This window comes from Anser anser (genome assembly GCF_964211835.1).
Source record: "Anser anser genome assembly, chromosome: 1".
Lineage (NCBI taxonomy): Eukaryota > Metazoa > Chordata > Aves > Anseriformes > Anatidae > Anser > Anser anser.
In genome coordinates, this window is record NC_139720.1 from 127,397,805 (window position 1) to 127,425,128 (window position 27,324).

The 27,324-nt window shown below is 37.5% G+C and overlaps 1 protein-coding gene across 11 annotated transcripts in view; it reads right to left on the minus strand.

Moving 5' to 3' along the window:
- The window catches only part of CNKSR2 (connector enhancer of kinase suppressor of Ras 2), a 224,254-nt gene that overhangs the window by 131,689 nt on the left and 65,241 nt on the right, over positions 1-27,324 (minus strand). For 9 of the 11 annotated variants that reach the window (XM_083826294.1, XM_083826291.1, XM_083826293.1 and 6 more), the window contains one exon: positions 12,755-12,796. In XM_083826294.1, the coding sequence (XP_083682420.1) occupies positions 12,755-12,796 (42 nt within the window). Of the gene's footprint in view, positions 1-97; positions 8,731-12,754; positions 12,797-27,324 lie in introns of those variants that run through there. The other 2 variants (XM_083826297.1, XM_083826289.1) reach the window with 2 other exon arrangements.

Genomic DNA, 27,324 nt, shown 5'->3' on the forward strand with positions numbered 1-27,324 from the left:
ACAAGGCAGAGGGGAATGAGGGAGGAGAAGGAAAGACCTCATTAGTCAGCAACGCAACACAAAATCTGCTTTTTGTGATGACACCAAACTGACACACCGTCAGATCAGGGGAGAAAAAGGAGCAAAAGCTTTTGCTTCTCAGTAAAGACAGGAAGAGACCACACATGTTGATCCCATGCACTCTCACAGGTAGGTGCCCTACCCATGAGCTGTGCTCAGGCATGCAGGGAGCACAAGGAACCCCAAAACCCCCACTTTCCAAATCCGTTGCAGACTTAAAGTGCCCCCATGCCCCATTAATTTCACTTGAAAGGGCAGATGTTCAGCACAGATGAAAATAAGGCTCTTAACAACAACGGGCAACTCCCATTAACTCTGAAGTTTATTCTGTGCTAATAAAACATGCTAATTGATCTTGGTCTGAATTTCACATGCTCTGCTGGTGCCAAGTATGATTTACCATTGCAGGCATGAAGATTACAATAAATAACCTCTTCATGATGGGATAATTCTTAAACCTATTATCCTTGGCAGCCTTTGTAGCAAGACAGGAATAAAAAAGTTTCTAAAAGGGCTGGGGCTGTCAAATGGGGACTTTGTATCTTCTCCTCATTGACTCCCTCTTGTCAGAGGCAGGGAAGCTGTGATAATTTATTTTCTAGCATTCTCTCATATTTCTGTACGCAAGCATTTTTTGAGAGTTTCAATGTTTTCTGTGGAATTCTCTTTCAGCAGCTAAAACTGATTTCTCAGTTCAGGTTTCCAAATGTGTGTTTTGTCAGCAAATTCAGGGATCAGAACATTCGTCTGGACTCACAACTGTGGGTAACTGCAAAAGCAATTAAGAACCAGCTTAATTGCCCTCACATTTAAAAGATTAAAGCTAACCAGTCTCCTCAAATGACTGAAACACAACTACACCCAACTGCTGCACCCATAGCTTTTCCAAGACTGCAAAGCATATTTTTCAAGTAAAAGTGTCTACAACAACATATGGAAATAAAATATAAAAATGGATGTGACACCCTTGCCAAATCACCATTAGAATTCTTAGTGCCAAACTGCAGATATACCTTATGTAGAAAGGAAAGTAAAAAACCCCCATTGACAAAAAAAAAAAAAAAGTGACTTGAACCTGTTACAGATCATCACGTTGGAATTTTCTCCTCTTTAAATTACTTATGAACAATAAATTGTGATAGTATATAAATGGCATATATTTACTGAATGATGTTGAAAATGAATAAACAAATTAAAATCAAAAGGAAAATAACAAAACATATTACCAACATTACCTTCTTCTAGAGATATTACTTTCAAGCATGGACACACATACACACACACACACACAAATCCATTCTGCTTTATCTTTATTTCATAATGCAGAATCATTACTGAAAAAAAGGACGTCAAGAGACATTTAAAATGAGGTTAAGAATGCTTTGTGCTTCGCTTGAATTAGGGAGAAGTGAAAAAGTGAAAAAAATGAACTTGATCACAACATTATTTTTGTGGCGTTTTGGATGCTAAACAAGTACTTTGAGCTGAAATTTTTTAAAAGGTAAAAATGATATAAAATTCCATAATTAAAAATGTAAACGTAGGTATTTTTGCTTATGTTCTATTTTTAAATACAATACCAGTGTTAATACAATACCAGTTATTTGTATTTTCGTCTCTCTTGTAATTGTACTGAGAATTACTGAAAAATCACTTTTAGAGACTTACAGAACACTCCATTCCCCACATGCAGAGAAGAGCCCTACACTATAAATCACTTTCTGATGATTAAAACTGATTTTTTCATATACCTGCACGCTTGTATTCACCCACCTATTCTTCCTATTAATCTCTTCAAAAACTACTACGTTTTTGAGTCCCTAGCAGCTTCACAGCAACTTCTATTTATAAAGAATTAATATATGATTTTGTCTCCTATTCCTTACTGTTGCATTGCCAAAATACCTAGGAGTGTTCCTACCACCTAAGAGAAGGCATGCCAATTTAGAGATTGGAGATGTGGCTCCTTGTTCAAACAAGAGTCCTTGGCTGCCTTGGCAGATGATGGAGAAAGGAGAAGAGTTAGGCAAGTCCATGATGTGATGCTGAACTGAAGCCTGTCTGGGAGGCATTACATAGCTTGCTGGGGCAGCTGCTCTCCCGCTGCTTCTCTGTCAGAGGGGGCAGAGACGGTCTGTACTGTAAGCCTGAGGAGATCAGCATCCCAATATGGCTCTATAATGTACAATTCTGGAACAAGGTGGTATGGATATTCGCCAAAAGGAGCTCTGGGAAAACTGGATGCAAAAATTACCATGTCACTATGACAAAAAACAAAACAACAACAACAAAAAAAGCAACGTTCTTCTATGCATTTCTTAAAGATTATTCTCTTTCAGATCTTGTAACTTTCTTTCTATCTTAGATATTTCTATCTCTATCTATATAGATATTTCTATTTCTATCTTAGATATCATTCTGGTGTCCAACAGGATACACATTCCAGGCACAGTACATGAGCCACAGCAAAGTCCCTAGTGTAAACCCTAGAGTTAGAGAACGCACTTTCAGATTAAGGCTTCCTGTTCTATGACCCTCCCAAAATGAAAGCTCTCATTCAACATGTGAGGATGCATGCATATTTACCTTCCCAGAAGAATGATATTTAGGGGCAAAACTCTGCTGCACTATTATAAAATCTTTTCCACGTCACGAATATCCAGATCTGACCAGGCTGAAGACAGAGAGCTTTTAAAATTTCATTAAATGTTACCAGGTTTATTACCATTTATTAGTATCAGAGGTGACAGGAAACAGCAAAAGAAAATGCAAGGTACAGAAAAGCAAACAAGAAAATTCTTGAATTGCTCTCTCAGCTTCTGACCAACAGAATTAACTCTTTTACTTCTAAAAGAGCACTAATGGACCTGAATGATTCGGTAAGACAACTAATTGAACCCACAAAGAGCTTCTCAAGAAATGGTCAATTCAGATAATGAGACCCAATCACTACATTGTTTGCTTAGTAATTATGGAAGAGCTTTGTCCAGCAACCTAACTTCATTAAAATATGTTCAATACTTGTGAGAACTGCCCTTTTCTTTAGAGGGAAAAGGAAGCTTATTGTAGGAAGATTTTGAATGTAAGACTCACTACTATTACATAATGAACTGGCATATTCGTGTTGCCTGGATTTACTGTATTTCACATATATTTGCATAGCACCAAAGGAATGAGTAGATGATTTGTTTTTAATTAAGCTGCTAATCTAATTTCAGAATAGCACGCATTTTCTTTGTTTTCTTGGTCCAACATAATTTCAAGACTTTGGGAAGAAAAAAAGCAATTTTTTGGATGATGGATCTACGTTCTGCCCAACCACCCAGAACTTTTGGCTGCCATAAGCAAATATCTAGCAACTCCTCCAGTTTTCTTCTGAATATATAAGCTTGTCTGTGTTAGAATACCTACAGAATCTCACAAGTCTCCCTTAACTGTTATACATTCAAATAATTTTCATTAAACACTCTATGGTTAAAGAACAAGAACAGCATGGGGCACACTGGCACGCAGTAGCTGTCCTCACCCCAGTGCAAGGAAAGTGTACACAGGCTGTCACGGAAAACATGACCAGAGGCTGACACTGCCAAAACTGTGCATTTCCTGACACAAATGCAAGTACCACAAATAATCTCAGAATGGATTATAGAAGGCTGTGAGGCTTACTTTAGTTATTAGCTAAGAGCCAATAGACATAAAAGGACAGTACACCAAGTAATGCAGAATGCATTTACCTCAAGTCCTTTTCTGCTGAATTTCATTTCTCAGTTTAAGGTGGTGGCACAGCTTGTGTATCTTTAAGCACACGTGTCCTTTGCAGATTTTTTTCATGCTGGATAACCACTTTGGAACAATTATTTCCTCTCCACTTTTGTGAGAGAGAAGGAAATTAGCAAGAGAGGTTCAGCCTTCTACCTATACTGGGGATGCTATTTCACTTCAGCTTTTAAAATAAAAGTTCTAATACTATCATACATCAGAATGAAGGATCTGAAGTCTAGCAAGCACAGGCTGAAGATATAGTACTCTTTCCTGTTGAAAACTTGCCCACATTTACCAAGCCCAAGCCTGGAATATTGAAATTTGTAGATGCACGGTATAGATTTACATAGACCTGCACCATGCAGTGTAGAGCACCGTAGTCAGTGCAGAAACATCTCAGTCCTGGTTCGTGGCTTTCCTAAACACTTCACAGCAGCTCATCAGGTTCGTTCCATATACATTGCTTGGGAGCTCATTCAAGCAACTTCTAAATGTCTAGATCCACCATTATATTCAGTGCTTTACTAAATTTTCCCTAAGCTCTCCAGACTTCACTGGAGCTTTCACCTTGGCAGATGCAAATGGAACAAATTATGCAGGTGAGAGAAATGACTTGTTTTTTATTACTAATATTTCCTTTGATGGAAAGTAATGGACTGACATAGTATTTTGCACATATGCTACCCAATTAATTTAAGTGGAAGAAAAGCACACCAACAGTGCACATGTGTTACTCATTTTGTTCCAAACAATTTGCGAAGACTATTTTTTCATCATAACTATCCAGCACAAGCTGTATCGGAGACATGTATTTTAGTTTCACTTAAATGTGATGACAGTACGGTTCACCTTCTCTCTCAAATGGCAGTTACCTTTTGTTACTTTGTAAAACTACATTTCTGATTATGAAAATGTTGTTAACAGGATTGGGATGCTTTATCATACTTTTGTAACTGCTGATTCCCTACTGTAATGCAATTTAAAAACACCTGACTGGTCCTTCAGTACCTAATAGATTTGTAAATATAGCAAATTAATTTGGGGGCTATAACTTTTCTTCAGCCCTGAGCTAGACATCTTTTCTTTCACCTTTGCAGGGTACAAATAGGAATGTTACCCAAATTAATCTAGCACTTGTCCCTTTGCCACTTTCTGACTTCAGCAGAGAAGATGCACACTCGTACACAGTGGTTGTACTTTTCAACAGATGGTGATGAGTAAAAGGCCAAGGGGAACTGTCTCATAACCTCATGGAGGATGTGGCACCCAGCTGGAAAGCTGCTCTGCAGAAAAGGATCTGGGGGTCCTGCTGGACACCAAGCTGAATGTGCCCTTGCTACTAAGAAGCCTAATGATACCCTGGGTTGCATTAGGCAAAGTATTGCCAGCTGGGCAAGAGAGGTGCTCCTTCCACTCTACTCAGCATTGGTGAGGCTGCACCTGGAGTACTGCCTCCAGTTCCAGGTCCCTCAGTAAAAAACAGGGACATGGACATACTAGGGGCTGTACAACAGAGAGACACCAAGAAGAGACTGGAGCACCTCTCCTACGAGGAGAGACTGAGAGGGATGGGACAGATCATCCTGGAGAAAAAGAGATTGGGGGGGAGGTGCCTTCCAACCTCAACCAGTCTGCAATTCAGATATCATATTTTAATGCTGCAGAGGAAACAACTGTATAGTAAAGAGTATGTTAGCATGCCCACTGCTCATTATCCTTGTCAAAATAACATGCACAGCTGCTGTTACTTGTACTGCAGATAAGAGGGAATCTACTCAATGAGTAAGATACAGTTCTAGGAGATAACTTTGTGTGAACAATGCCATTTCAGTGGTAAAGTGGTAAACACTGTACATCTTTAAGCAATTCATAGAGAAATATTCCAGGAAAATAGTAGGGTTAGGTGTTCTCTGATATGCAATAAAAGTCCACTGAGGAATAACTTTTCTAAGTATCTCCATGTGTCCATGTGCTACATTTATACATTTGCAGAAGCAGATATGAAAATGATAAGCAAGTATCAGTTACTAGATACATTAAGATGCACTGGAAAATGAGCATCCAATTGCTCCCATAAATATCAGCAGGCATTAAAAATGCCTGGCCTTTCTCAAGCCGCACTTAGCTTTCAGCATGCAGGCCATCTGGACAAAGGAAAAGGGTTTGGCAAAGCCAAAAAAAGGCAAGTGACAAAAGATTAACTGAGAGAAATCAGCAGATGATAACATTTTCTCCTTTTGTTACGCAGCCCCTGTTCTCAATATAAGCCTTACACTGTTACCTACAGTTCTCTTTAGCAATAACTAATCACTGCACTTTAAATAATAAATTTTCCTCTCTATTCAGTGACAAACTCATAATTGCAGATTTTACCTACACCACAGTTTTTATGTACAAAGCTAAATGATTCAAAGGAGGATGAAAAATATCACTAAAAAGCATCTAGTTGTGTGGTAGAAAATCAAGGGGAAATGTTTTGTTTTACTCTGTAGGCAACCAGCTTATGTCCCAAAGAATGAAGAATGAAAGATCATACTGTTTTACCCATGCTTTTGGACTGTAGTGCACTGATTTCTAACCGATTTTCCACAATCGCTCCTTCTGTCAGATAAGGGGATGAGGACATCAGGGTATCTACATGTTACTTGCATCTTTCCTGATTCTCTGTGGCTAATTTACTTTGTACTGGCAAAATGATATGCCTTCTCCAGCACAGTGGAGGTAGTCATGGACATGGCTGCCTTCAAAGAGACTTGTTCATTGCAGGCAGCTCTAGGGTCAAACAGACAGACTTCTATTCAATCCTGCCCTTAATTTTACCCAGGCTTGTGAACAAGCTTAAATCTATTTTGCCAAGTGTTTGCAATATGGAAGCACCCTGGCTTAAACACTTTCCCAGGGCTGAGGGGAAGACAAGTCAGAAAAAATGTATTTGTGATGTTAAGTTTAATGTTTGGGATTAAAAAATAAATAAAATAAAATAATAAAAAAAAGCTTAGTTACAACTGACTGAGACAAAGCAACTTGCTGCATGAGCATTCAGGTAAGTCTAACTAGTTATAAAGTCTAACCAGTTAGCTTAAGCCACATGGAATAATTATTAATCAATTAATTTTGGTCCAAAACATTTCTTGTACTGTAGGGAATACCTCAGTAACTGCAGCAATCTTAGAACTGGCTGGGCCTGGACTAGTGTTTTTATGTACATAAAGTTTAATCAGTGAACTCAATCTTATTTTGGATGCAGACAGAAAGGCTTCTGTTGGAGTGGAGTTTGCTAGACCCCCTTTGCAAGGTATAGACTCTTGAAAAGAAGCAGGTGATTACTTTTTTTCTTTAATAAGATTATCAAAATGATACTTTTGACAATGCATTCTTAGTCCATTATAGCTCTATAACAAATATTCAAATTAAGGGGGAAGGATTGAATTATTATCATTGTGGTTTCTCTGCAAGGCTCTTGGTGAAAAGAGAACATCCTGATCCATTATTTGTTCTTTTCTTTTTCAGTCTGGTTACTTAAAAAAATAATTTAAATAGCTCACATTTTTCAAAAGCTTCCAAATATTAATTTCACTCTACAGTTCTACTTTCTACAGTTTTCCAACTCTAAAAACAAAACAAACAACAACAAAAACCCCACACTTTTTTTTCAGGAAAAGCAACATAAATTTAAAAAAGTTAAACTAAAAAAAAAGTAAAAACTTATTAATCTGACTGAAGCCTCACTTCTGCTTTCTGTAATTAGTCCTTCTTGCTTTGCTCTCACTTTAATACTATACTGCTTCACTTGGATTAATCTGAACTAGATACTTCCACCACATACAGCCTTGAACAGCTGGAAGGAATCAATGAATTATTTTTGAAAGATTTTAAATCTCCATTCAGACTTTTGCAACCATTAACTTAACTCCCCACGTAAGCAGAACTGATACCCTTTCAAGTTGAGCAGTTTTCCATACACTTTATCATCTCAGGTTAAATTTATATAAAGATTCTAAATATACACTAGCAAGAACATACTACTTTTCAGTTTTAAAGTAAACCAAGACATGGTTTATCACTTCATATTTAGGCCAACTATATTTAACCTGTTCTTTTATATTTTACATTGTCATCTACTTCTGCTGGTATTATTTTCTGATTATATTTATTTTCTGATGACATTAATAAATTATTACAATTTTACTATTTACATATTTATTTATTACACGGCTTTATTTATTACATGAGCGAAAAGTAATCTGGAAAAAACACACTGAGAAATATGGTAGAAAACATACTGAGAACATGATAGAAATATGAAGTATTTCTCTGTTTTCATGACTATTTCAGAAGCATCAACATTTTAATGAGCAAAACACATTATTCCTGTGTGGTTTTATGCTTCTTATTGCACAGAAACCAAGTGTTTCTATGAATGAATTCACAGTGAAAATAACTTTAAGAAATATACTTTAAAGTAATTGTTTCAAAACACCTACAATTCTAGGGCAGAAAATTATAGTTGAGACATTTTTTCTTCCCCAAAGACACAATCTGCAAGTTCCATTTGGAAGAAATAAACAAAATTTAAGTTAGCAATTTCTTCTTAAAATTTTATCAGCTTTCTATAAGACCTTTTTCCTTTAGTTACATTTTATGTTTGGTTGAATAACACAAACTAGTTTACTACTTTACTACTAACATTGTGAGAGGCATCCAAAATGCTTTTATACAGCATTTGAAGCTCCACTTGCTTGAAGAGTAAACGAAAACATTTCTTTCTCGAACACAGCGCTGAAGCTATACAGTTCTGTCTCCACAGAATATCGTGTCTTCATCAAAAAGCTGACTTCAGAATATGTTTGTTGACATTAAAACATACTATCTATGGATAAGGTGATTCAGCAGTCTCTCCACATGAACTCCTACACTGTGATCTCAGAAAGAAAGAGGGCATGCAAAAGAAATTACTGCCATTAGAATCTGAGCACATTAACTATTTTTTGACCCTACCTAATTTAAGAAAACCAAGCTGTCATTTAACTGAGGATCTTGCCTTTGGTGCGGGATGTTGCCACCTTCACCATGCTTTAGAGGGAAGTGTGAAGAATGAGTGACTCGCTAACGTTGGCGGTATCCATAGATGCATTGTGATAGCAGCAAAGTGGTCTCACATCCCCCGGCTGTGCCCACGCACCCTCTTGCCCCCTGATTTGGCCCAGATGGCAGGCTGGGTGAGCACAAAGAAGGCTCATTCTGTTGAGAATGGGGCAGCATCCCCACAGAAGGTGTGTGCCTGCTTAGCTCCAGCCCCTGAACCAGTCCAAAATAACACTTTTGTGATGGGTTATCCCCATCATGATGGGGATGTTCAACCCAGAACCTTCAGAACACGTGCTCTGAAGTAAAATTTCTGGACCACAAAAAGTGATGTGGATAAAAATCAACTACTTGGATCCAGTGATCCTAAGGTGGAAAATGTCTTGGGGTCCAAAAGAATGAGTATGTACCTGCCATTTAAATTATTTTTATTTCCATAGTTGTAGTCTTTTTTTTTTTTTTTTTTAATTTCAGTAAAAAGGAGCTTTTAAAATTTTACTTCAGCCCTTAGTGAGAACAATACCTTGCAATAACAATTTCCACAGGCTAATTACATTAATTGCAAATCAGTTGTAAGTCTGCCTTTCACTTTTGTGAGGAACCTTGCTTTCTTCTGTCATGAAGAGAACGTGGTACATGAAATCATACAGGAAGAGCCCATGGCTTTGAATTCAAGTTCCTCTGTAAGTCACTCCAGCTAACACAGCTATACATTGGTATTTGATCACTCAGAGGTAGCTGGATCCAATGCTAGCCAGATACATTTCAGTTACCCAAACGAGAGTGCACGGATTGCTAATGGGAAATTTACTCAGAGAACAGACTTAAAATAGTTTCGTCTTTTAATTTAAGTAGAGAAAATTTACTTTCTCTATAGATACTACTTGTGTGTGTGGCCTCTCCCCCCAGTATCTGCTAGTTTTTCCATATTTCTCATTTAAGACTCTTTCTATGCCTTTACTAAAGTTTACTACTATTTTTTTCATATCAGAGAACCTTCTTATTAACATTCACCTCTAGGATGCACAGTCCATTTTGATATCTAAAAAGGTAACTAATGTCACAGAAACACAGAATCATCTAGGTTGGAAGAGACCTCCAAGATCACCCAGTCCAACCTCTGACCTAACACCAATAAGTCCTCCACTAAACCATATCACTAAGCTCTACATCTAAATGTCTTTTAAAAACCTCCAGGGATGGTGACCCATCCACTTCCCTGGGCAGCCCATTCCAATGCCTAACAACCCTTTCAGTAAAGAAGTTCTTCCTAACATCCAACCTAAACTTCCCCTGGCGCAACTTTAGCCCATTCCCCCTCGTCCTGTCACCAGGCACGTGGGAGAACAGACCAACCCCCACCTCACTACAGCCTCCTTTAAGGTACCTGTAGAGAGCGGTAAGGTCACCCCTGAGCCTCCTCTTCTCCAGGCTGAACAATCCCAGCTCCCTCAGCCGCTCCTCGTAAGCCTTGTTCTCCAGACCCCTCACCAGCTTCGTTGCCCTTCTCTGGACTCGCTTGAGCACCTCCATGTCCTTCCTGTAGTGAGGGGCCCAAAACTGAACACAGTACTCGAGGTGCGGCCTCACCAGAGCCGAGTACAGGGGCACAATCACTTCCCTAGACCTGCTGGCCACACTGCTTCTTACGCAGGCCAGGATGCTGTTGGCCTTCTTGGCCACCTGGGCACACTGCTGGCTCATATTCAGCCGACTATCAACCAGTACTCCCAGGTCCTTCTCTGCCAGGCAGCTTTCTAACCACTCATCTCCCAGCCTGCAGCGCTTGGGGTTGTTGTGCCCCAGGTGCAGGACCCGGCACTTGGCCTTTTTTGACACTGGCATAAAACATACCATGCTCTCTCTCAAGATCTTGAGATTTCCTTTTTTTTTTTTTTCTTTCCTTTTTTCTTCTTTTTTATTTTTATTTTTAACTGTCTATTTAGCTAAGGCCGCAACACTTTTTTCTGTCTTCCTAGGAGAGTAGTTAGAGGGCACAGAGACTACTTCCAATTTCAGTTCTTTCCTCAAACTTCTAATTTGCGCTTTTAAAATATTCCCTTTCAAATTCAAAATATGCTTTCAAATCCCATCTTTTAATTATTCAGCCACAGATTTCTTTCCTTGTTTGTTTTTGCTTCATGAAATCCCATCCATCAATTGAAATGCAACATTCAGAAACGATCCAAGTTACGTACAACACCTACGGTCATCTTTAATCCTAAACTTTTGTAATCAGTTCAACAGTTTGTTCGTGTTTCCTTGCAAGCTTGAGCACTAATCATAGACCCTAATTAAGCTCTCAACAATAATTTATATGTCCACCTGTCACCACAAAGTGGTTATTGTAGATTAAAGAAATAAGCCTGTGTGAATCTGAATGATGTAAGGTAATATAACTTCATCATGTACAGTTAGTTTTCATGTAACTATAATGAAACCTGTCTCAAATTTTTCCATTCACGTATCTTAAATGAATCCCTTGGTTTCCTCAAAATTGTCCATTGAAGACTACATTAACTGATGTTTCATCAGCTCTAAACATTGCCAGCTCTCTTTCCAATCCTGTTTGCTAATTTGCAAATGATATATACTGTATATAGCAGATGTCAAAACTCTTGGCTCTTACAGCAGAAAACAAGCATGTATTGAAAACCAGGCTTTATATAATGATTTCAAACTTACAGCACTTCAACTTTTGCCAAGATTATGCAATTAAAAACTTCATTACTTAAATGCTTGCAGAGATCAGCCTAGCAAAGACGATGATGTCAGCCCAACTAAAAATGCAAATTCCTTGTGTCCCACGGGGGAAAAATGTCAGTGTAACTTAAAAATACAAGGAGACTTTTTATCGCACATCACTGTGAAATCAAAGTGTCAAAAGATTACAGAATTCAGTTTGCCATGCATTTGATGGGAGCACTGAATAAAAAAGTATAGCAAAAGTAACTGGGAAGATCATATTTAAAGTATTTTTTTCTGGCTTAAACTACAACAAGACAAATAAGATATCAAAACCTACCTAAAGGTGAAGCAAAGTGAGAGATAAAATATGATTAATTTCATTATTTACTCTTACGAAGAGCAACTTCATATTGAAAGTTTAGAAGCAGGGTCAGGGTTAACTAAATACTCACTAAACCATAGCCACAACGTGAAAGACAATTTAATATCTGAAAGTTAGGTACTGTGTCAGACAAGTTGTGGTCAAGCTTCTGACTCTCCATTCCCCAAAGTATCAGCCCTTCCAACACATCCTATGTTCTGGTGTTAAGTTATCATGAATTTCACCTGCTTTATTTGTTATCAATAGCACTACAGATTCTGGGAATAAACAGTTGTATTTATTCTGTGAATTCAACAGGAAAGTATTGCATTAATCTTATCACTGGACTAGCTCCACAATCCTAAGAGAAATAAAGCTATATAAATGAAGCTATATTACTAACAAATATATATGATTTCATAAAAGCCCAGCAAACAGCTCTCTAGAAGAAAATCGCATTTTTCAAAATCATTCTTCTAACCATGTTTTACAAATAACAGATGGGCGTGAACTAGACTAAAACACAAGCCCTTGCAAAGTTTCAGACTTCTCATATGCCAAGTTTGGTTTTCCTAACAATCATATTCATACTTCATACTTATTTCATATCATATTCATATGATATATATGATATATAACATAATTCATACTTATTTCCATATATTCAGCAGCCAGTCATACACAGACTAGTTCATTATTACATTGGTATTGCACAGAAAAAGCACAAAACACACAGAGGTAGAATCCTATGTATTCAATATAAATATATTTATTAATAAAAATTCCAAAACTACTTACCACATGAAGAATTTTATTCTCTGTTTCATATACTGTGCAATCCTGAAAAAGTAAAGCAGAAAAGACAAAATTGATCTAAATTGATCTAATCAATCAACTTTCCCAGATTTATCCTTAAAAATAATTAAATATAATCAAAGTTTTTGGAATAAAGCAATAGATTTCAAAGTCTCAATTAGAATGGATAGATTTATGTAACCAAAGTGTGAATCTAGCACCAAAAGGAACTACTGGTAAATGCCTATGCCCATTCACTACTTATTGTAATTGCTTCCTTCCTTGAGATAGGTAATGATCTTCCTCCACATTACATCCTTTTGGTACACACCAGCTAGTCAAACACATCAGCCGAGTGGCTTCAACCAGCAGGACCTGACTGGGGAAAAGTATGGCCTCCTTCTAGTGGTCACCTTGAAAACCAGAATTGTTTTAAATACACTCTCCTGGAGACACTCTCCTTGAAAATTTTGCAAGACTGCAAAACAAAAAGAGTTGAAGCCACTATACAAGAATGTCCCCCTCCCTCACTGTTTCAACTTTACTTGTGGTTAACTAATCTTATTTCTTAATTTTTCCTCCATTTAAAGCTGTGCAAGAGAGAGTCAGAAAACTACGCTGAACAATTCCTAGTGAGCTGCACTGTCGTTTTTGCACACCCAACCAAACAAGAGAAGGAAAACCTTGAGAAGAAGAAAAGTGAAACGTTGGTTGTTTAGAGCACTCCATAGAATGGGAGGGAAGAGAAACACAGAATAAAAAACACACAGGGAACTTGAGTTGGACCATCTTATTACATGGAGCCTGGTGGAGACCGTATGCACATCGTCACCACCTTACCTGGAATGCAAAGAGGACTAACAGATGGGAAGCTGGGGACTGTGAAAGTTCTTCCTGACAGGCCAAAATCTCAGTTGATATAGATAACTAGAAGTACAGGAATTAGTAAGGTAGAGAGCATGTGAAATGCCACCAACACTGGTGAAAGAGCCACTCTTTCCTAAGTTCACCAGATGCTGTAGTTGTATGGTAATTAGCACAAGTTCAGTTTGGAATGGATGTTTTATAAGCTACTAAATAACCCACTTGAAAAACGTGACTAAATTTTCACATTTTAGGTCCTTTCATTTTTTAATTGGTTTATTCTCTTTGAAAACAACTTTGTTATATGCAACTGTTTTTTAAAAAAATGAAATTTTAGATCATGAAATGCTTCTAGCATTACTTGGGCAAGAACAGCCACTGTGTTCTTAAGATTTATACAAAACAACCTATGCAGAAGCAGCAGGTTTATCAGGGAGTATTTTCCTAATAACAGCTGTTGGCATTCAGGAAACATTTGCAAGTATGTAGAGCCGGAAAGAAAATCTAACACGTTTAATTATATGCAGACATCAATGAAGTATTTGCAATCTTAGTAGCAAAACACACATTTCATTTTTATATGTGGGAAGGCATATAACATTTTCAATCTGGGTACATCTATGTTCTGCACGGTTTCTTATGAATCGTTCTGCAAAAATGAAGGGATTTCAACATTTATGTTGAAAAAAATATGCTTCTAAGCAGACATAATTATTTCATTTGTAATGAAGAGTTTACTATAAGTCTAACATTCAGCCTACAGAGGACACTGAGAATTCTCACTGCTAAGGGATGGAGGATTCTGGTTTTTTAAATACTATAGAGGTTCGTTACAGCCAGGAAAGAAATGAATAAGGAAGAAACACAGCTACATCGTTGAAATGAAACTCTTCTACACAATCATGAAGGAAGCTAAAGAAACATGCTTATTTCTGACAAACCCAGAGTATAATTAAAAACACATTTCTGAATCTACCAAAGACATAAAGCAAGTAGAAAACTATACACTGCCTGTGTATTTGTACAGGTGACTTTACCCTCCAATCCTCTCCTCATCACACAACTACCTACAAATTCAGCGTCTGGAAAGAGGAATTGCTATATGAGCTCCTTACACACAGGAAAGGTTGACGCTGCTTTTTCTATTCAGGCAAGAGAAAAACAGTTTAGTAAATAGAAGACAGAAATTGGAAGAAAGCAAACAATGCTTAGGTTAAAAAAATTAATCCAAAATATACTTTTTCCATACAGGAATGACATGCAACTATTCAAACCTCAACTGAGGGACATGTGAAGGAGTGCAGAGATACATGCGAGCATAGCCTAGAGCAGCCCTGAAGTCTAGGACTCAAAGAAACCTACAAAAGGTCACCAAAGCCAATCCCTGCATTGTAGCAAGCTTGTTGTAACTTCCCAGAGCCATCCCTGGAGACAGGAGCTGAGATTGCTTTTGAATGATCCCAAGAGCAAAACCTACGTGTCACTTTTCTTCAGAGTCAACAGTTTATTTCCCCTTAGATCTTTTAAGTCACTCCACTACTTTGAGGATAACTGAGCCCACCCTCTTCAGATATCCCTTATGTACAATGATAAACTGAATGCTTTTTACTGTGGACTTTCACCACTTACAATTACTGCTTTTACATACCCATTTCATTTCAAATAAAAGAGTTTAAAGCACTTGAGAACAACAAAGAGAGACACTACTTATGCAATTAGGAACAAATTTTTGTTCTTAATAGCATACCATCTACAGCTGGAAAACTTCTCTTCCTTCCATACCTAGACTACAAACATATATCTTACTCCTGAAAAATCTTAAGTATCTGTTTACCCACAGTACCAAAACATTACAATTAAGGTAAGAAACAGATCATACACAAATCTAACTTCAACTTTTTTCTACTTCAAGAAACCAGGAACACACAAAAAACCTGCAACCAAGCTTTCCTCCTACACAAGATAAAAATTCGCTATTCACTTAGTGAAAGAATACTGTGATTACCCCTGAACTGAAACATGCATATATCGTTAAGAGGAGTTTTGCTTTTACGTGTTTATTGTCTGAACTTCACATGAATATTCACTGACAAATTAAAAAAATAAAAAGCCAGGGTATTTATCTCTATATAACCAACCAACCAACACCTGAGCTCAACCAGCTTTAGGCTGTCTTCTCAATGTATATTGTTTCCTAAAATGTTAATAGAGCAGGTTGCTAATAAAGCAATAAAAGCAGTTCTTTTCCTTGTACTCCAAACTCTGTGTTAATTTGTATTTCCTAAAGATGTAGTCAAATATTGGCCAATAGTAGTTTCAGAGACAAAAATGAGACAATACTGTCCGCAAAGAAAGAGAACTAAAAGGGCAATACAGTGGCACAACTTAACTACTAACATCAGCTTTTCTTGGTCACTACTTGCAGCTCTACCTCATGTATCAAAACAGGCAAAAGGTCCTTTTGGTCCTTTCCTTTGTAGAGGCAGATAGGACTAAGCTAAAATCTTAATAAAAAGTGAAGAATAAAGTCCAAAATTAGAAGAGAAAGAAAAAAAAACTAGTACGAGAAGTTAAAAAGAGCAAGAAGAAACCTTAATAATCAAGGAGAGAGGTCTCCTTTACTTTCAGGAAAAAAATAAAGAAAAGTATAATTTTAAAATCTAATTGTAAGACTAGCAAGACTGATGTTACACTCCAACTGAAATGCATCATTTATATTGTTTCTTCCAGAAGTCACATTCATAAGCATAATTCTGTATTGTTTCTATAAAAATTACAAGTTTTATCTGCAAATATCCTGTCATAATTCCCCTTAGTAAGGGTTATTGAATACACTTAGAATTAGATCTACTGAATTCAACAGCACTGACTGGTGACAATGCTGCCAAAGTCACCCTGTTCTCCCACTTTGCTAGAACACTTCACCCCTGAAGTAACATATATAAAATACAAATATTTGTAGATTTTTGTTTTCAAAAGCAATGCTTACGCTGATTTTTCTAATTTCTTTTCTTCTCCTCTTGCTATTATTGCTGTATTTCTAAACCTCTATTTTAGTATGTCACAGAAGTGGGGAATTGGGTCAGCTAATTACACCAACACTTTTCTTATGCTTTGGTTCTTTTTTTTCCACCCAAGTTGATTAAATCTCAACTCAAAATGTGAAATATTGAGGTCTACAAGACATGCCAAATCAACCTAACGCTCACAGATCCTATAGGGGAAAAAGAAAAGGATCATCCAGTTCTCCAGTACTGTAACTATAGGATAATATTCAGCAGAAAACACATCTATTTTTGCATATATATAATGTGGATTACACGTCTGAGTCAGCAGCCTGTCAAAGTATCTATTGCAATTACCTGTCAAACGCTTCTCAGGGCAATTGCAAAATACCATCCAGAAACCACCATCATTCTTCTTATTACTACTATTATTATTATTGGTTTGGCCACATTTTGGGCATCTACAGTACTGTATTCTTTTTGGAAGCCTCAAGTTCCTCTTAACTCCACGACTTAGTTTGAGAATAAAGATATGCTAGTTCAGAAAATATAATATGCATACAAATATTCAAGCAATAAGAAAATGGAGAATTGCAGAAAATATGTTTGTTGATTCTTTCAGCAACAACCCAGCCACGGCTCAGCATTCCTAGTAATCTGTAGATGAGAGTGCTCAAGAGAAAGCAAGGACTTCTTTCACTGTGTTGTTGTTGTTTCACTGTATTTCATTGTTGTTCAGAAGAATGTTTTAGTTGTTCATGTATTTAGTCATCCTGATTTTGTTCCTCCGAGGCAGCGAAAGTTCCTAGGTAGAATTGGTATATCAGCAGGTTACATTCTTGCCAAGGACAAAAACCAAATCTCCTGATTCTCAGGTAACATGTTAGCCCAAACATATCCTTTGTGAATTCATACCGTAGTAGTATTGATCAAAAGAAGCTGTGCGGTGCTACAGAGGTGGAGTCAACTGGAGAAACCTGTGAAAAACAAGGACTTCTCACGAGAGCGTTCATTCTCCAGGCAGCTTTTGAGCTGCTTCTGGTGGAGTTTTACTGTTTTTTCATGTGTTTTTCTCTGCAATCCAACTGAATCTACATGAAGGCAATTTATGTGTGTGTGTGCATGTGTGTGCATTGCACTTTTTTAACCAGTCTTTTGTTGATAAAATAGAGGCAAGATTAGGAACATAATCTTTAAAATGGTGGTGAAATCGCTTGGGAAATGCATCTTTCATGAGCAATTCTCCACATCTTCTATGTCTAGTTTTAAGAGGGCAACAGCTAGATTTTATGTACTGCTTAAAACCAGATGTCTGATAGAATTGCTGTCACCATTATTTTGAAGTCACGCAAAATGTTCTAAAGTATGTCACTCCAGTTCTCTATTTGTAACAAAAATAATGAATTACATGATTGCTAAAAGAGGGTTCAGACTCCCATGCGTTGCCAAACCTTTGGTATAAAACCTTCCTTGAGCAGTGCAGCCATTGGCTGGAAGTAAGCCAAGCCATCCTTTAAATCCCTTTGCTTCTCAAATTGATTACAACTGTAACTGAATCCTTTAATACCAGTCTATGTCAAATGGATGGTCTGTCAGTCCTGCTACTTAGCAACAATAAAAAATAATTAACTGGAGAATGCTCAGATCATAACTCCCAGGCTCTTCAGCACCACCCCCCCCCCCAACACCTTCAAAAATAAGTTGTTCTGTCTTCAAGAAGCCCTCTTTAAGTCTGCTCAAGTGTCCCCAGCTCCAGAAAATTTATGTCATTGGCTCGAGGAAGGCTCATTTTGTTTGAATTCTGCCCAGTTCGGCTATGGCAAGAGAGCCACACAAGAGTGAGGTTTTCTGGAATCTTCACTGGAGGTTCTAACAAAAGTTCTCAACAATGACGACGAAGTCTAAAGCTCTGCCAACACATGAAGACAAAAAAAGCTTCACAAGTTTCATAGTAGATTTATTTATCATTACCCTTCATGGCTTTTCTCAGGCTCAGACACTTAGTACATAATTTTGAAACTGATGCAGGGATAAGGTAGATGTAATCAAGTTATTTTTTTGCTACTTATTGTAGAAAATGCATGGACAATATATCTAATACATCTGATTGTAGGATTAAGCAATGACAGCTTTGAAACAATAAACTTGATCAATATAGTACAGGCTATATGGCAAAATGTCGCTGTGTGTTGTGAGCAAGATGATTAGAAACTGAAGGATATTAGGGAACTCCTAATATGTGATTTACAGGTATGTCTGAGTAATTACAGTCATAAGAAAATATAAAATAGCAGATATACAGATCTATTCAAAACCTTTCCCTCCAAACCTCCCTCCACATAAAAAACAAGAAACTAAAACTCTTAAATACCCCCAAGGCTACAGAAGCTGGCAAGCAGATAACATCCTCCTCTGCCAACAGGCAAAGAATTAGGAACATGACACAGTTAGAGATTTCCTAGTGTGATGCTTTACCACGTCTTTGATTTTAAGAGGTCTAGCAGGGATTTGGATGAAAACAGATGTGGACTTTGGGACACTGGCAATTATAAATGTCTGGAATAAAGACAGGGCTGCAGGGGAAGGGGAGATACCTTTCCCTTGTCGCACTACCTAAATGCAATAGAAAGCTCTTAAGCTATGCAAGAACACCGCATTTGCATAGGTTGTCCTTGGCTGCTGCCATACAAAATTAATTTTTAAAGTTACACAGCCATTGTTAAAAACCTATATTTTATTTATAAGTGGACTTCCCAGCATATGTGCTTTCTTTGAGTTTCTTCCCACTGAGCTGCTCCGAAGAAGTCTCCCATTGTGGCTGTTCCTCCTCCAGACCGCCACAGTCCCTGGGAGCTCTATCCCCTGCTCTCCCCTCTTCTGCAACCTCTTCCTTATTGCTCAGCAGCCTCCTGAAATCATGCTGCTTTAATTATCATCTCTGTGCAGATGAGTCACAGATCTCTCGTCCCTTCTGTTCGCATTCACAGTTTAGAGTCTCCTCCTGGGTATTTGCCACCAGCCCTAACGCAGTATGCTGAAAAGCTGAAATCACGTTTCTTCCCAAACCCTCCCCGCTTCCCCCTTCTTTCCCTATCTCTGTCAACAACTCCACCACCTTATGTCCCACAAGCTCACAACCTGGGTGCCATTTCCAACTGCTCTTCACTTCCCACACAAATCCTGTCGATTTTCTTCCCACTGCCGTTCAGAAATATTTTTTCTTTTCCACTCATGCTACAATTATTCAGTTCCTGCAGTTTCTTGATTCTGGGTCTATAGCATCCTCACTCTGTTATTATTCCCTGCCCCTCCACCACTTTTAAGCCAGAGCTCATCTGTATCTGCAGCAACCCACTCTGTCCTCCCCCATCGGAAACATACGTAAGAAACGACGGAGATGGGAGAAAACAGAATGGTGAACACACGCCATTTAAGATACTAAGGGAAGAGAAAAATATCCCTATTGTAAAAAATATAATGCAAGCTATTAAATAAATGGTACACAAAAAGACATTTCCTATGCAACCTACACAAATGCGTCTAAAAACCTAGAGCCTTTCCATGATCATTTAATGAAACTGCAATTTTTTATTTTATTTTTTATTTTATTTTACTTTTTAAGTTCACAACCCTTGAGTACTAACTAACAGCAATTATCCAGCTTACTGAGTACAAAGAATTGCCTTAATATTATTTAAACAATTTGCGTGGAGTGGCACCTATCACCATAGTAACAGAATGCTTCATGTAAAAATTTAACATAACGTACATGAATCACCCACAGATCAAGCAACTACTGGGAAAAATTGCTCTCTGGATCAATACAGATGCAATGTGGGCACTAATCTCTTTTCTTCTTTCTGAAGTCATTTTCCATTTCCAGTTATTTCTACCCTCGTTTGTGTGAAAGACGTTGTTTTGCTTTCCTTTGGGATCTGGTCACATATTAGTTCTTAATTTGCATTAAGAAGTCACACTTCTTCCAATACACTCTTTCTAAAATGAGCTGGTGCACTATTTCGTTAGAAACCCCAGCAAGTATTTCAGCATTGGCTAAAACCACATCAATACTTGCTCAGATATCTTGCTAGATTCCAAGTGCCTACACAATCTAAACTGAATTTCAGTACTTCAGATGATTTTTCTATGCAGAGACATTCTCAGCAGGTAAAAAAAATCCACTGAAACTATCAACAGATGAGAGGCTGGAAATGAAGCAAAAATGTTCCATTCAAAGGAAAAAAAAGTACACCTTTTTCCACACTTCTAACCCAGAAAAAATAGTGACAGACATTCAAAATCTTTTATTACTGACATGCAAAATGTAGTTTGTAGTGCAAGGTGTTGTGCAGTTCTTAAGTTTCTAAAGTCACTTCCAATATGATTTAGAGGTAAGTAACCTCGTAGTTTTTTACCTTCTGTTTTTCCTTCAGTATTGTCATTAAAAAGAAATCCTGTTTATCAAACACAATTGCAGCAAAATACTTTGCGATGTATATAGTGGCTAGGTGGTTATTCTGCCAACAGAGGAAATAACTGAAGCTGAGAAAAAAATAATGATATTTAGGAAGAGAGCATTTCAGGCTCAGCTATGACTCAAACATTTCATATTGGATCATCTGAAATTCTTCATGTGTTTTTTAATGGATTTAAGCAAACAAACACAAATGTATCTCCCATTATCTTCCTGAAATAAAGCTTGACCCTACACTTTCTCATGATCAAAGCTTCCACTAGCTACCTAGCAACACACAATTTCTGTAATTCACCACACTGAAGTGAAATCCTGCTTCACTGCACCTGATTACACTGACTACACTGTCTCTGGAAAGGGAAATCTGATTTTCTTATGTAAAAGAAATGCAGAGTCTCACTTTTCAGTTCTACTGATAATGATTAATATAATCTTAACCCATCATCATTAATGATTAAATTAAGCATTTATAAAGAATTACAGAAGTGTGGCATATCCACTGTCTGTCTCTAGTCAAATGGAAATCATGATGCCCCTGAACAAGCACTGACACAGTGCCCACATAAACCAGTCTAAGAAAAGAATACGTTTTATTTAAAGGAAATGTATGAAACACCAGAACACATTTTTCCCCTCTGCCTACACTTGGTCTCAGTTTCCATGGACTTTCTGCTACTTCCTATAAATATTTTCCATTCAGTGTGTGAATTAACATAAGCTGTCCCTTACACTCTTTCACCATCACCTTGACCCACTCAAGTTCCATTTCTTAGAAAAATCCAACAGCTGCATTGGTTTGCCAGTATATGTTGAATCAAAAAGTGTACTCTTTTTTCCGTTAAAATTATTCTGCTTTGTATTTCATTTTTCCCCATTGTGAGAGGCTGTCAATCATTAATCTGGAAGAAAAATATCTGAACAAAAAAAATCAAAACAAAACACACAAAAACTCCAACAACAACAAACCAACACCAGCCCATTTTTGCTTTCTGGTAACTTCTTATGTACTCAGCAATCTTTTTTTTTAATCCCCCTCCAACTATGATGAAAAGAAATTACTTTCTTCAAGAATGGAAAAAAAAAAAGGCAACAAATTCACAGGGCTTTTCGGGGGGGGGGGTTAAAACATGGAGTGACTTCATAAACTACTTTAAAAATGTCACGTCATGCACTACTCAAGTTTATGTAAAAAATTACTCTTTACAGCATATATCTCAATAGCAATTAATGAGGCATCAAATTATTTCTGGTAGCAGTTCATATACCTCTAGACTGTTATTAATGTTTTATCCTTTGAGGTACTCCATGCCTAATCCCATTCCAAAAATTACCCCGAAAATTAAATCAAAAGACAACAATATCTCTACAAGTAAGACACTTCAAGGGAAAAAAAAATGGTGCAGGAAAATAACAGAAAAGCTACCGTAACCAGAAAAGGGCATCCATGCACATTAAGAAGTTTTTACATTACATTGCTACATATGAAATTTTCAGTAAAAGTGTACTATGGAGAAGTAAGCTACGCTACTCTGAAAAAGAGGAAGACATTGCTAAAGAGCATAAATTGATTTGATAACTGCTTTTGATAATTTGATAATTGCTTTGATAACTTCTAGTAAAGAAAAACAGTTTCTTATTTCTAACAATCCTTTAACATCTAGTTTATATTATACGTTATACTTTCACGTAAAAAAGGGGGTGGGGGTACAGGGACAATTACTAGTAGTAGACTAATAAAGAGACTAATAAATGCTGCAAGCACAGGTATTTGATAAAGTTGGGGTAGAAGGAAGAACTTCAAAATTTTAAATTAAAAAATATACAATTTGATGCATAAATTTGTTTCTACCAAACACCTCTTGGTTTGAAAATCCTAACAATCCGGAATTGCAAAGCAGCTTTAATGAGGAATCAGTCAAACATTCATGCCACTAAACTACTGAAGACCATTTATTAGGTAAAGATACCTGAGGTAATTAGCTACTTAGTATGACCTTAAATTTGAAGTTTTAAAGCTATATTTAGCAAGTTCTTAAAGTCCTTAAGAACTAGGACTTTAAAAAAAAGTGAGAAATTGTAATAGAAAATAGAAGAGTGATACTTTGTAACAATATTACTACTAGTAGTTATATTAATTATTCTTCACAATTCACATATTTGGTATTGTGCTAACAAAATTAATAGAATAATTTCTCTATGATTCAGGGAGGTGAGGGCCTAAAAAGTAAATTCCCTTTTTAACCTTTAGACACAAAAATAAGCCTGCACTTTCTCAGCAAGGCTTAGCATTTGAAACATTAAACGTGTAAGTTACAGCCATTTGATCATAAAATATGTAATGCCATAGATAAATACTTCATTACTCACAAAATTATTTATGATCATTTTCATTACCTTTCATCTGAAAAATAACAATGGCTAGAAGCCCAACAAGGATTACGCCCTAGCGCAGGAAGCGACTCCACTGGGGCAAGGAGTACATGCACACTTACATTTTGGGATCGCGGACACCTTTAGATGTTGAATAAGCTCCAAATCGTTTGGCTGAGTCAGTGAACAGGGCGCTTTTGTCTGTGCTCTATATTAGGGCTTTTAACTCAAAGTCCTAGGGGCCTATAGGAACAGAAAAGTTTTTGTGGATGGCTGTCTTGGTCTTTCCTAGCTATCGGTCACCCTGGCCACCACTTTCCAAACTGCATCACTCAAATCCTCACTCCATGTCATCTGAAATCTGAGTTTACCATAAAATATTGTTGTGGGACAGATGAATTCAGAAGCATACCCTGGGACAATCCTGAACAATCCAGCTCCCTGTCTGCCAAGTAATGAAGTCACCATCCTGATGGATAAGGGAGGGGAGCAGTGGATACTGTCTTCCTGAACATTAGTAAGGTCTTTGACATTGTCCCCCAAAAGATCCTCATAGAGAAGCTGTTGAAACGTAGGCTGGATGAGCAGACAGTTAGGTGGATCAAAAACTGCCTGAATGATCAGGTCCAGAGTGTAGTGGTCAGTGGCACAAAGTCTTGTTGGAGATCAGAAACAAGCAGAGCACTCTAGGGGTCAACAGTGATTCCAGCCCTGTATAATATCTTCATTAATAATCCAGATGACTGGGTAGAGCGTACCCTCCATTAAATTTGTGGATGGCACAAAACTGGGAGGAGTGGCTGAGAGAGCCACACAGCCAACCAGAGGGACCTGGACAGGCTGGAGAGGTGGGCTGACAAGAATCTCATGGAGTTCAGCAAGAAGTGCAGAGACCAGCACCTAGGGAGGAACAACCTCAGACACCAGTACATGCTGGGGGGGGGAGCACCCGGCAGGAAAGCAGCCCTGCAGAAAAGGACCTGAAGGTCTATAAATACCTGAAGGGAGAGTACAAGAAGACAGAGCCAGACTCTTTCAGAAAAAAAAAGTATTTAGGCAGAGAAGTAATTGCAGTGAAGCTTTTGAAAATGAGTGTTTATAGGCCTACAGCTACACTTGCACTGGAGCATCTTGCTAAGTAAATCCCACAAAACATGAAAGCTGGGAGACAAACACCAATAGTCTTAAAACTAAATAAACATAGCAAATCACTGTGAAAGCTGATAAAGGAAAGTGAAAACACTCGTGACCGCTACTGTACAGCAATGATAGGAAATATGGTGTTTGGAAGTAATATTTTCTTTAAATGTCTGATAACTTACAAAACAAAGTTAGACTTCTCAGATATTCCCAAAATTTTCAGAATTTTAATCCCAAAGAAGAAAGCTTTTTTTTTTTTTAAAGTGAAATCCCAATGGGTTCCTGAGGAATAAGGGCATTAAAAATGACAATAAAAGCTGCCTACAGATTGCTTAAAACAAATAAATAAATCTGCTTCTTACAGTTAGCTTTGTAGCTACTGCTACTTTCTTAAAAGACTGGAAAGGAACACATTCCAGAATCCTCTGAAGATGGACTCCCTGCCTAACCGTCAATAGCAATCTGACTTAGATGGAAGACAAGACAAGCGGTCACTCATGTCCTTCCTTACATGTATTTGTGACTGGGACAACTCTGATGACATAAATCTAAATTCGTGAATGAACCAAAATAAAAAAAATAAAGCACAACCTAAAACCTCAAAAAAAAAAAGCTCGCACCACACCTGTATACTGTTATCCCTTTAACACCTATCTTTTACTATCAAGAAAAAAACAGGCCCTTTTTACTTGTTGCAGTATAAACTGAGTACAGCACACCCTTCAGTTCCTACGGGGGTGCTCTGAACAGACAGCTAGGCATAGGGAAGAAAGGGGGAGAGTGCAAAGGAATGGCAGAAAATACCATGATAGTCTCAAGGACTTTTTTTTTTCCCTCCAGTGTTCTGCTGCAAGGAAAAGAGTTGGTTATAAAAATAAAACAAGAATGTAAGCTCTGAATTAAATAAGCCATCAGCAAGGAGGATGGTATTAAGGTTGAAAACCTGAAGGAAGTGCCTATGAAACAATATCCTACAGTCCTAAGGGGTAGGGGGGCAGGAGGGGGGAAAACCCTAAACCAAAATAAAACAGACGCATAGAAGCATATGATTAGTGTGACTGAAAAACAGGTTATGATAATAACTTGCAGCACTCTGTGGGATCTGTTTCCAAAGGCAAATATCCATCACACACTGGCCTGTTAGTTGGGTCCTGGGCAATGTGCATTGCACAGAGAAAATGAAACGGTTAGACCCAAGTATGTGCCATTTTGCATTTTATTCCAAAGTTGGTCTCCAAGCAGGTATTATAAATCCAAATTCTCTAATTATTTAAAGGTTAAAGCATAGACACTCAATAGATTTTCTTAGACTTTATACTTAGAAGAGAGAACAGTATTTCTGCCTTTTTTTCCTTCATTATCCATTTAGTGCTGATGGGAGGGGACACAACAAATCACCTTAATCCAATGGAGAAACATTAACATTACAATTAGCCTCAAAGCATGCAAAATAATACAAGCAAGTCAGCTTAATTTTTAGCGTTCTTCCCATCTCTTGAATAAAGAATCATTTTTGGTTAAAACTTCTGAATATTGGCTGTGCGTAAACAACATAAAAATCAGTTTTGAATCTTCCCAGTACTCAGCTACTGAAGCGAATACTAGAGTTCTATTTTTATATTGTATGAATGTCTTGAAAAAAAAGACAAAAGTATAAGAAAACTATGTTTTTTTCTAAATACACCATTAGGCTTTACATAATCTGTTAACTAGTGTTAAAAAAATTGCAATGTTGCCATTTGCAGGTCTTTCGTAAACTGAAAAAAGATATAAACTACATTACTATAGGATAGTGAAGTACTATGAGATACTTCACATACAAAATAAAAATGGGTTCTAAGCAAAAAACACTTGATAAGTTGATACTGAAACATTCAATTTACAGACTTTAGAAAGCACAATGGGGATTTTCAGTGCATTCAGTGATCATATAAAAGAAAAGCCCAGTGAAGACATTTTGAAATGCTATGCTGGAATGCATTTGTTTTAAGCAGAGATCAATCCACATGTGTTTGGGACTAGTAATGGAATTTTTCATTATCATTCTTCTGACTACAGCCCAGTTCAGTTCCAGAGTGTGCTTACATTGAGGCACATAAATGCTCCTTCTAACTTCAAAGTATGGATTCATATGCTGAACTGCTTCCAGGTTGGGAAATCATGTCAGTTTTGGCAAAGATATGGCTTTTTTTTTTTTTTTAAAAAAAAGTATTGAATAGTAATGTTTGGTCTATTTCATTTCACACTGAAAAATCTATAAAATAGTTGAGCTAAGACCACAGCAAATTAGTAGTACCATGAATAAGGATGAATCCAGAAGAAAGTGATCTGATATCGATCTACTTCCTGGGAAATACTGCAGTAGTTGATATTTTACCCACCTTTTTGTTAATAGTGGACAGAAAAAAATGGATCAGGTGCCTCTTCCCCCCCATTTAGAAAGTTAGACAGCAGCTCACAGCTACATCAATGAAAAATGAGCTGCTTGGTCAAGGAGAAGGGAGGTCCCCCGTGCTTCCTTTTCCTGAGGTACCAACCCCTTTTCATAGCCAAACAAGGGCACAACACACCATGGGACAACAGATTAAGACACAGTTGCGCAAAAGCCTGCCGCAAAACCACAGGCCTGTGCTCTTCTTCCACAGCCACTACAGCTGACGCCTCTGTGCAGTCTGAGGCAGAGTGAAGGCAAGAAGTCTGGCACGGAGTGCAGGATGGCC